Source organism: Gopherus flavomarginatus, chromosome 15, assembly GCF_025201925.1.
Source record: "Gopherus flavomarginatus isolate rGopFla2 chromosome 15, rGopFla2.mat.asm, whole genome shotgun sequence".
NCBI classification, from domain to species: domain Eukaryota; kingdom Metazoa; phylum Chordata; order Testudines; family Testudinidae; genus Gopherus; species Gopherus flavomarginatus.
This window is the reverse complement of record NC_066631.1, coordinates 24885714-24897780: the sequence shown is the minus strand read 5'-3', so window position 1 is coordinate 24897780 and position 12067 is coordinate 24885714. Positions and strand designations below refer to the sequence as shown.

General features: G+C 46.5%; 1 protein-coding gene across 14 annotated transcripts in view; it reads right to left on the bottom strand.

Annotated features, from left to right (window-relative positions):
- NCOR2 (nuclear receptor corepressor 2) overlaps nucleotides 1–12067 on the bottom strand; it is a 403768-nt gene that overhangs the window by 121978 nt on the left and 269723 nt on the right. For all 14 annotated transcript variants that reach the window (XM_050923437.1, XM_050923442.1, XM_050923438.1 and 11 more), the window contains 2 exons: nucleotides 10153–10207; nucleotides 7540–7638 (listed from right to left, as the gene is read on the bottom strand). In XM_050923437.1, the coding sequence (XP_050779394.1) occupies nucleotides 7540–7638; nucleotides 10153–10207 (154 nt within the window). The remainder of the gene's footprint in view (nucleotides 1–7539; nucleotides 7639–10152; nucleotides 10208–12067) is intronic.

Sequence of the window (12067 nt, the reverse complement as noted above, 5' to 3'; positions counted from 1 at the left end):
CGACGAGGGATCCAGTCAAACACAAACGGCCTGCCCCTCAGGATCCATTACCATGCTCCAGCGCAAGAGGATTAGCTGCCTCTATGGAAAGTGAACTGGGCCTGGGACTTGATCCTGAGCACCCTGACTTCCTTGTGAGAGAGGTCCTGCATGCTGCACGAGGCTGGGAATTGGCAAACCAAACCCAGGCTGGTGATATTAAACTGGTTACTGAGGCCCTCCCAACCCCTAACACGGCAGGTGTCGAGTCCCTCACACAAGTAACTGTCACCCATGTAAGTAGTTCCGTTAGCAGTGAGGCAAAGCACTCGGGTGCTCACTCAACTTTAAGCACATGCTTAAGTCCCACTAAAGGCAGCGTGTCCCATTCCCACGCTTTGCTGACGAGGTACTGTGCAAGTACTGCTTACAGGATGGACCCGGGGCTCTGATATCGTATTGAAAACGTCTTCCTTTATAGCAACAAAAGGTTTAGGGGAAAAAAATGGATCTGCGAAACTGAGGAAAGGTAAATGTAAGATATATGGGCCAGATTTGTAAAGACATTTAGACACCCAATCCCATGATTTCAATGGAAGCGAGGTACCTAGATCCTGCATATATTCTTCATGTAAACAACCTGTTGATCTTAGGGTCAGATCCTTGTCCAGTGTAAATCGACCGAACTCCTGCTGACGTCTATGGTTCTATCAATTTACAGGAGGATCTTGCTCTTTGTAAGTAATCTTGAGCCATGAAAGTGCACTGACAGGACAAGCAGGTGAAACGAGCGAGGAATATGAACTCCTAACATGCCATACGTATATCCAACCAATAAATGGAGTCAGACACACACAACGTAAGGAAAGTTTGCCCGACATGCCATGTCTCTGCTGCAGATATTTAACAGCTCAACAGTTAAACAGTCTGTTTACGTAAAATGAACAGCGTGTTTATAAAGTCAGAGCTTGTGTTCTTCCTTCACATTACTGCAGTGATCGCGGGGGACAAGAAATGGGTTTCTTTTGGGTGCAGGACAATACTGCAATTGCTTTTTTGGCAGAGGGCAGGGGAGGGTGGGCATGGGAAAATGTTTCTCAGGTCTGGCAAGAACTATTCAAGCTGCCCAAGGGCCAAGGTCACACAGTGAGTCACTCGTAGTCACTTGGAACAGGACTTCTGGCTCCAGCTCCCTGCTTTAATCACTACAACATGCCGGCTCAAATGTCACTACATAGGGGAAAATACAGCCATGGTCTCCTGCGCAGTACGGATGGGCAGTTTGTTTTGCTGTCAGTGGAGAGGATACAGAATGTTCATTGGCTCTGACACTTTCGAGGAAGCAGCTTTCACTGTGGAATATCTGAGTGCTGACTGCAACGCCAAGCAGGAGAGTCATGACAGCATATCCTGTGGGCCTGCCCAGGGACTCAGCGTGGGGGGGTTTTACACTTAGCCAGATGACTTCATTTACCTCTGAATCATCCTGGCCATGGCAGCTGGCTTAGTTAGCAGCTGATCTATGAAACTGACTCTGAACCCAACATCCTGATTGATACACTTTGGACAAGGCGTGAGGAGAAACATCACAGGCACCCTCTCATTGTCTGAGTCAACTGGTGACTTTCAACAGCCTGACAATCCACTGCATCCTGACACTGCCCCACCTGCCTTCTTGCAGTTGGAGGGAGGCTTTCACTTAGGGCTTGTCTGTGCGAGGAAACCGACTGGTATAGCTACTGCAGTTACTACCGTGTTGTAGCTTCTCAGGTATACCCCTCTGGCTAGGCACTTGATTCCGGAATAAAAGGGACTTTATGCTACAGTAACTAGGCTGTATGGAGTAATTTGTAATGGAATTAAGTCATTTTTATTCCAAACAGAGCACCTACATGGGGAAGTTAGGCTGGAATAGCATAATAGTTATTCGGCTAGAGCTAAGCCAGTCAGATTCTCCACGTACACAAGACTGAAGCAACGGGTTCCCTCATACCATGAAGTGAATTTGAAGCTGAGTAAGTCATTGAAGGAGACTGTGTCTTGGAAGTCCTGAAGAGTTTATATCCCCACCCACACCCCCCATGCATGTGTGCCTGCATGTAAATTTCAATTCAATCCGGTGCATGCTTCTGTTTAGCAACGTGTATAGTAATATGTGATCGGATTTTTTAAAAAAAGTTGCAGAGTGATGATGAAATTATATATTAGAAACCTGTGTTTTTGAAAAGGTAAAGAATTCAGACTCTCAGAACCACAGGGTTAGAAGGGACCACAAGGATCATCTGATCTAACCCCCCCAATAAGATGCAGCATTTGTTGTGTCTAACCCATCCAAGACATCTGTTGGAGGCTCCAGCCTCCTTTTGCAACCCTCCAGCTAAGGAGCGTCCATGATTTCCCTAGGCAGTCTGTTCCATTGCCCTACTGTTCTTACCGTTAGGAAGTTTTTCCTGAAATTTAATCTAAATTTGCTATGCTGTACTTTGAATCCATTGCCTCTTGTCCTGCCCTCGGTCGCAAGCGAGAATAATTTTTCTCCATCTTATTAAGGCAGCCTTTCAAGTATTTGAAGACCCTTATCATATCCCCCCCTTAATCTCCTCTTCTCCAAACTACACATACCCAGTTCCTTCAGCCTTTGTTCACATGGCTTGCGTTCCATCCCTTTGATCATCTTTGTCGCTCACCTCTGGATCCCCTCCAGTTTCTCTACATCCTTTTTATATATTGGTGACCAAAACTGGACACAGTACTCCAGCTGAGGCCTAACCAGCACTGAGTAAAGTGGTACAATCACCTCCCATGATTGGTCTGCTGTGCCTCTGTTAACACAACTTCAAATTGCATTTGCTTTTTTTGCAACAGCATCACATTGCTAACTCATATTGAGGCTGTGATCCACAACTCCCAGATCCTTCTCAGCTGTCCTGCTGCCAAGCCAGTTATCCTCCATTCTGTATTTGGTTTTTCTTCTCTAAGCGTAGCACCTTACATTTGTCTTTGCTGAGTTTCATTTTGTTGTCTATAGCCCAGTTCTCCAATTTATTAGGATCCCTTTGAATTTTAACATTACCTTCCAAAGTGCTGGCAACCCTCCCCCACAGCTTTGTGTCATTTGCAAATTTGATCAGTTTGCTCTGTATTCCTACATCCAGGTAATTGATAAAGATGTTAAACAACACTGAACCCACTACAGATCCCTGTGGAACCCCACTTGAGACCTCCCTCCAATCTGACAGTCCATTAATAGTTACTCTTTGTTTGCGGCTGTTAACCAATTATGTATCCACTTAATGGCAGTTCCACCGAGCCAGCATTTCTCCAGCTACTTATCAGAATGTCATGTGGTACTGTATCAAAAGCCTTGTTAAAGTCCAGGTATATTATGTTCACTACATGCCCCCTAACCACTAAACCAGCTATCTTGTCAAAGAAGGAAATCAAGCTGGTTTGGCATGATTTGTACTTGGTAAATCCATGCTGGCTGCTAGCGATCACCCCTTCAGGTATTCGCAAACTGAATGTTTTAGACATTGCTCTAGTAGCTCCCCAGGTATCTAGGTCGGGCTGACTGGTCTACAGTTCCCTAGGTTCTCCTTTCCCCCCCTTTTTAAAGATGAACACCATGTGAGCCCTGCTCCAGGCTTCCAGGACCTCTCCTGTCATCCATGAGTTTGCAAATAATATTGCCAGTGGCTCCGAGATCGCTTTAGCTAATTCCTTCAGCGCCCTGGGGTGAATAGCATCAGGCACCGCTGATCCGAATTCATTCAGGTTAGTCAGAAGATCTCTGATGTGTTCTTTACTTATCCTGACCTGCATCCCTCCCCCTTTATTGTCTATGAGAACTTCACTAGTCATCTATCTGGTCATATGTTTTTTTTTGTGTGAAGACTGAAAAAAAAGTAGGTGTTAAGCAGCTCTGCCTTCCTATTATCAGCTCACCTTCACCATAGAGCACAGGACACATACCCTCCCTGATCTTTTTTTTTGTCTAACCTATTTGCAGAACCCCTTCTGGTTGTCTCTAACATTTCTTGCCAGCTGTAACTCAGTTTTTGCCTTGGCTTTCCTGACTTTGTGCCTACATGCTTGCACTATTCCCATTATACTTCATTGGGGACATGCCCCTCCGTGCCTGGATGGATCCCTTTTGGTTTTTAGATAGCTAAAAAGTTCCTTGTGCAGCCATGCTGGCCTTCTGTGGCTCCTCTCTTTCCTCTGTTTCGGAATAACTTAATGTTGAGCCTCCTGTGTTACATCTTTTAGCCAACTGCCAGCCCTCTGACTCTTTTTCTTCCTAACTGGTCTTTCCATAGGATCCTGCCTACTATTTCTCTGAGCTGGCTGAAATCTGCCTTTTTGAAATCCACTGTCTTTGGTTTGTTGTTGTCGTGTCCTCCTTTCTTTAGGATCTTGAATTCTTTCACTTCCTCCCAAATTCCCAACCATCTTCCCCTTTGCAACTAATTTATCTCTGTTGGTCAAAACCAGATCAAAATGGATGACCCAAGCTGTTTCCTAAACTTTTTGAATCAGAAAGTTGTTCCTTACACATGCTAAGAACTTGCAGGACATATTATGTTTTGCATATTATGTAACAGTCTTCCAGCAGGTACCAGGGAAGTTAAAATCCCGCATTAAGACAAGCTCATGTGTATTAGCTAAGCTTGTTATCTGCTTGTAGAACGCCTGACAAAACACAGACAAAAAGACAGTATGTAATTCACTTTGTACTCTATCTGGGGTTAAGATATTAAGACTCTAACTTCAAGATTATGAATTGCCCTTAAATTGTTAAAAGATCCAGTGCTGAAAGGCCAGAGGGCACTACAGTGTGATTTTTTAAATTGAATTCAAAGTCATTATTTTAGAGAGTGTTAGCATGTTGGAGGTGGGGCGGGGAGTAGGAATGACAGTATATCAGATTTGCTCACCTTTCTCTCATTCTAGTTTGGAAAACATACCAACCATTGAGCCCACATTCTGAATTAGAACACCCACCTTCTTGGTCTTATTATGTAGAGCCTGCGAAGTCCCTGACTGCAGCAAGAGCTATTTCATAGTAAATAGCAGCTTTACAAGGAATATCCTTTGCCAGGGGACAATCGGCCAAAGCAGCTATGGGAATTTTTAAAATTTATTTTCTAATAACTAGACCACAATGACAGTCTTGACACTAGAAAAGCTCATTTCATCTCATAATTATCTCCTACCCATCCTGGGCTCCCCTCTTTCCTCAAAGCAAATAAAACTACCATTATTGCCTTCTCAAAAACATAGAGCAGCTAAAGACCCAGCTGAAATGCGATTTCTATCCAAATTCAGCTGCATGCTTGGCTATGACAAGCACTAAATTTCTTTTTTTTCCCTCTACTAAATCCCAGTTTCTCATGTTTAAATCTCTTCCATCTAGAATGGCAAGTTCAATGCTTTAACTGCATCAATTCTAGTTACCAAGGTTGAATGCAGACTGATGTTACGACGAAGCCCCCTTTCTCCTGTTGCTCAGATAGCTGTAGGGTTTCTGGAAACCTTACGCGCTGAGATCACGAATTCTCATTCCGACCCTGTTTCGTCTCATTGTTTCCTTGTGCTTCACCACCTCCAATCAACCCATGCACTGATTTCAACAGAACAATGCCAAATTACACCCATGGAAGATCTGTCCATACAACTTCCCTTTTTCTGTGAAGCACCCAGCACACTTCTGGGCGCTTGGTAATCATAACAGATTTAATAAAGGCTTGATTATTCCATATACCCCTTCAAAACTTCTGATCCGACGCTCTTATTTTAATCAATATTCTCAAATTCCAAATGCTTGACATTTACAAGCCTCTAAAATGACAGAACCCTACTTCTAACGATCACACATCGGCCCATTCATTAATTGTGAGCAAGCCCCCAGAGACTTTTTGTAACCAAGTATGGTTTATAAGCTGAAATGTAAATAAAACACGCTAAGTGACGTATATGCAGGTATGTCACCACACAGGTGCACATCTACAAGCTGAGGAGGGCGGTAAACTCACTTCCCGTGCCTGTTACTTGCTCAACTCAACACTGAAATCAGAATTAGCCACGTGCCTCTGATATGAACAAGAAACGAGCGTGGCCTCACGTCCTAGTTGCTGTGATCTAACAAAACAGACCACGGTCAACACTATAAAACGTACTGCAAGGAACCATCCCGTGTTTGCAGGGAGATGGATCACCTAATAGGCCTTTTCCATTTCTAAGTCTGAAAAAAAAGAAGAGAAATTGGGCCAGTCTGTGGTATTCACCATGTGCTAACTATTCGGATGTCTTAATGCTGTGGAGATCAAACTAGGGAAAAGCTACCTATCTCCCTTCCAATCAGACAAGTACCTCTTATGGCAAGGCATCAGGATGAACTGCTTATGTTGGCAGTATAACAGGACAAGAAAGAATGGTATTAGCCTTTTTTCCCCTCCCTAGCATCACGTTATCTAAATAGATTCTCCCCACCCCCCTTCTATGAAATGGACAGTTCCTAAAGGGTCGGGATTCACCAGCACACTTTCCACTGGGTTAAAGATGTGGGCTGAGATGGTCAATGCTGCTGAAGAGACGGAGATACCCAGTTCCCTTAGACAGCTTGGAAAATCTCAGCAGCAAAGTTCATGTGACCTTTCATCTAGCCCTGGAGCTGACCGCACAGGGTGACCACACGCCACTGCCAGTTCTTTTCGGTTTTCTGTGAAATGAGTTCAGTGGTCTCAGCTGAGTTCCTAAGGAGCAGATCTATCTCAAGGATCCATATCACAAAAGCCACTGCCACAACGGTTACCTTTGCTAACAGTCTGAGGGAGGCAAAGATCTAAATGGCCCAAGGAGACTGAATATTCTTCTCACCCGTAAGGCTGGAGGGTCCCTAGAGCCGTGGCAGTGAGGTGCATTGGTAGACAGCTTGGGGAAACGTATTCTACTGCCCAGATGGTATCTACTGTGTACGCAGAGGACTCCAGCCTCTCGGTTACCCGAGCACTAATTCCCTTTTTAAATAGTCCCTTTTTTTAAATCTACTGATAAGCTGGGGAGGAGGAGAATATATAAATGTCACTGTTTCCCAGACGACAACACCTTGAGAGCCAAACAGTCAGTAAAACACACCCAAATAGCTTTTCAATTCCAAGATCAGTCCCCTGATGGGAAGAGCCACTGCGGCCAGCAACCAGGCCATCCACTCCCTGGGGAGAGGAGGAACGATCTGGTATCTTGTGGGCTGTGAATATAAAGGATTACTGCTGTGTGGTCAGGAGGAGAGACCGGCTAAAGCAGTGGTTCTCAAACTTTTGTACTGGTGACCACTTTCACACAGCAAGCCTCTGAGTGTGACCCCCCCTTATAAATTAAAAATACTTTTTTATATATTTAACCCCATTATAAATGCTGGAGGAGAAGCGGGGTTTAGGGTGGAGGCTGACAGCTCGCGACCCCCCCCATGTAATAACCTCTCAACCCCATGAGGGGTCCCGACCCCCAGTTTGAGAACCCCTCGGCTAAAGGTCTTGTGCATCCGTCTTCACCTCTTACCTGATTCTTCCCCCTTCGTCGGTAATTCCTCCTCACCAGGTTCTTGTAGTTCTCACTCTTCTTGGTCAGGTAGTAGTAGAGCACGCAGTCTGCCACCGTCTGTAACGACATAGGAAGTTACGGAGCGCGGCGTTTTGGACACTAGCATTCTTTCAGAGTGCAGGATTCCAGCACTGTGCGTTCGGGCACATGCTACACACTGCATGTTTCCAGACCCAATACAGCAGGGTTTTCTTCAATTACCGGAGGTATGCAGGGCCAAAAACATTCCTGCACCCACCCAGAGCAAGGCTTTCCCTTGAGAGCTCAGTATGGGGCCAGCAATTTAGGAGAAATGCTCAGCCACGGAACAGAGTGAATCCCCATGCATGCCCAGGGCACTCAACACCCAGCCAACTTTAAAGTGATGAGCTGGGACCCCTTCCTATCCATGCACACCGTCCAGAATAGAGCGCTGGCAGTGCTGGATCCCACAACGGCTAGGCCCAACACATTTCATTGTCACTCTGACATACTGAGTCTTCTGCATTCAGAAGCTGCTGCCTGGATTCCAATTACAGTGCTGAGAGAGAGGCAGGCCCTGGCCTAGAGCAAGACGAATGGACCAGTTGCATCAGAAAACAGGAGAAAGGGGGAATTTGGAACACGATGGTGCTCGAGTACAAGAGGCAGCCGCACGGGGAGCAGCTCTGCATGCACACAGGCGGCTCTGTCGACAGGATGAGATGGCTGCACAGTACCTGCCGTCACATCTGTTGTATTCACGCAGGGAGAATAAAGCTGTTTGCAAAACAGAGTCTGGTTGTTCTAAAGTGTTAATTGGATCCCTTTCCATAGTCCCTATTACACACACACACACACACACACACTCACCTGTTCCAAGGGCTAAGATCACTGCAAACTATTACAAATGTTTGAAAAACAAATTAAAAAATCTACTAGTTGATTATGTTGAGCATCTCTCTCTGAGTGCCGTCACAACTGGCGAGTGGGCATCTTGGGTCCCATAATTACAGTCTGTGTTGTAAAAGAGTATAACTAAAATGCAGAGACATGTTATAACTTGGAAGAGAGAGCAGACTGCGGGTACCAGCCAAGGCACAACAAATCTGACTTAGTAACGTGGAAGAAGTGGGAAGACCTTGGTGTTCCCCAGGCCATGTGCCTGCTAGGCTTTCTAGAAGAGAGAGTGTCTCTCTCTTGCCCTGTTTGCTAGTTGGGATGAAAAGTGGAGCTTTCTGCTCCAGAATGTGAGTGCATTAATCCAGGCTATGAGGATATTCTCCTGAGGCAGAAGTTGGTTTGCAACTTGGACAACCAGGACAATACGTGGCTGGCAATGTCCTAGCAGATCCCATCCTTTTAGAGGAAGGGCAGTCTCTTTGCCAGCACACTGGTCTGGGACTTGGGAGACCTGAACTCTATTCCCATCTCTGCCACTGACCTACTGTGTGGCCTTGGACAAGACACTTCCCTGCTCTTGCCTCAATTTCCTCATTTGTAAAGTGGCAATAATGATGCTTCCCTCCTTTGCAAAGTGTTTGAGATCTACAGGTCAAAAGTGCTAGGACTGGAGTGCGAGCCTAGAGACTTCCTTCCCAGATGCCGCAACACTGTGCCCATTTAGGATTTACTAATATGATGCCACCCAAACCTCCAGGCTGCCCTGCTCTCGGACACAGATTACTTGTCTTGTCTTGGGAGGAACAGAAGATATACTATGTTCTGGGGTCTGCTTTTCAAATACTTCCTCAATTTGCCCAACTAGTGGGGGTCAGGAAAGTCCCTTGATGTAAATCAATCCATCAGGAACACGCACTGGGGATCTCAGGCCCTGTCAGTGTCTACCCACCACTAAAAACCTCTTGGCTATTGATGGTTTTTCAGAATTAAAAAAAGAAAAAAGATAACGCAAGAGATCAGTGGGTTACTATTCACAACATCTCTAGGGCCCAGCCCTGAGCCAAGACAGGGGCAGCACACTGTACAGGGCATGGTGAATGTCTGCTACCCCCCAATACAGGACAGTCCAGTCAATGGGAGACGCCTACAGAATGTGGGATAAAGCAGAGGCGTGGGTTTAGCTGCCTACACAGTAGGTTTGAAATCACCCGACACCCCAGGACCCTGAGCTCCAAATCCCTTTAGAGCTGACTCTGCTTCACACCTTTCCAAGCTAAGCCAAGACCCATCTACTTCACTTCATGTGGGGTCATTCAGATGAGACCATAAAAACAAAGGTCCATGCCTGCTCTCTCCAGACATTCCAGTCCCACGTTCTCTCATAAAAGCAGGGCTATGCCCTGGCATCCTTGGCCAGCACTTTCCCTCCTCTGGCTAGTGTGCAGCCACCTTGCTGGCACCCTCCGCCCCAGAAGCGGCTGCCTTTCCACAGCAAATACAGGATTTATAAAGTGACTCTGATTCTTTGGTGAAAGAGGCTCTGTGGCAACACAGAGCGTTATAAAAGAAGGTTTTTCAACAGGAGGAATAGTTCCATGTTCATTAGATACTTTGGGGATGGGTGCTAGAGAAACACTTGAGATAACGAAAAGACAGTTAGAGACAGATAAGGGGTTTAAAATCACTTCGTTACAAACCAGACCAACTTACCTTCCTGTCCAAAAATGAAGCAATCACACCAAAATTCTTTGGATGCTGCATGAACCTAGGAGAGCAAGAGACAGAAGGTTAAAGTGAAAGCAGGGAGATCTCTTGTTTGTTCTCCATGTTTGCCTTTGTGATCCCAAGCCGGGCCTTGCAGCTGCCTGCAGCACTCCATCTGCTGGCAGAGCGAGCCTGGAATCGGAAAGGCAGAGGGCAGTGGCGGGAAGCTTTTCAAGTGACTCATTGGTTTGAGAAAATATTTATTTGTCCTGATGAGGCAGCTTCCCAGAAAGAGGAGAACTTTAAATGTGGCCCATTCAAGTTTTGTTGACTGTGAGTTGAAGGTGAGGGAGAACATGTCTCCTCCCCTACCCCCACCCCCACTATTTTGGCATTTATTCCACGGATTTGCATAGCAGGGCAGCAAAGGAGAGAGGAAATAGGAAAAGAAGCTTCAGCATCTTGAAGCAGATAGCGCCATGGAGCTGTCTTCCACAATCAGCTAAATCACATACCACGGGAAGGCCTAACAACTACTCTGCTTCATGCCAGCCTCTCTCAAGCCCTGCCGAAGGAAAGAGAGGCAGAAGATTGCAACTGATTCCCTTTAAGTGTCAAGTGTAGGAGACAGCGAGTAGTTTGAAACGGGTCATTTGTTTTCCCTTTGCCAGGAAGTTACAGGGAAATCACTAAGCATGATTAAAATGCTTTGGAACCACCAGTGCCAGCTGCTGGTCAGAAGTGCCCTGGGAGAAGTGAGAGCCAGGCATGGAAGCTGCGCTCCTAGGAGAGCATCAAACTCACTCAGCCCCCTTCCAGTAAAAGGCCCAAATGCTCGCCTGCCTGTTTCCCTGAAGTTTTGCTCACCCAGCCTGAGAAAGGCAAGAGGTGACGATTCTGACCCCACTGAGTCAATAAGAGCTTTGCCACTGACTTCAATGGAGCCAGGGGTTCACCAAACAAGTTTATCAGTGCTAGCACCCCAGGGTTCTGGCTCTGGTGTGTCCTGGGTGTCCCCTTCCATCCCTCCCTGTGCTGGGCACCAGCATGCCACCACTGCCTGCCCACCATTCATCGGGGTGAGTGCTGACCATAGCAGCTCGCACAGCAGGCTTGGTGCAGGGTGTTCTCATAAGGAGGGCTTGGAACAATCCCCTCGCCACCACATACAGCTACTCTGCAGCCTCATGGCTCCAATAGCCTCTGCTTGGGTAGCTGCCCCCTTTAGCGAGGGGCATGTGGCTGTAGGTCTGCAAAGCTAGGGATGCATCAGCTATGCAGTTCAGCCACACTCCACAGATGCATTTCAGTCGTAGTCTGATGAACTGATAGAGGCGCCAAGAGAGGTTAGGAGCCATGGCTTTAAATGATCATGAGATTTCCCCATCTATATTCTTACGATGATGGATGATCTACCAAAGAATCTAGGGACGAATGACGCCAACACCTGCGGCTTGGTTTATGCTGCAGTTGAGCCCGGAGCTCTAATGCCAAAAACACCGGCCTGCAGCTGCAAAGACCCAACTGGCCTGAGAAGGGGAAGGACGAGAAAAGACTGAGCATAGTCTCCCGAGCAGTATCTCGGAAGCTGGCAGTGGTGTGCTAAGGGAACGTAGAATTAACGCCTGGAGTCGAACCTGCGGCCATATAAGTGACCAGCAAGAAACAGGCTGATCTTTAAGCAAAGGTTGAGCAAACGTGGTCTGGGAATCTTGGACATCCTTTGAAGTGGTTGCCCAAGACAAGGGTTTGCCTGTAGGAAAGGATCCTTAGTGTACGTTTCACTGTGATTTAACAGCTTCATGTCTGAAAAACATCTCATGGTGCGGAGAACAGAACATGCTAGCTGGTGCCACGTTACCTCGGCACTGGGTACGGGCGGGGAAGGGGGTCATGGGAAGTTCACCTAACGCAACTGTGA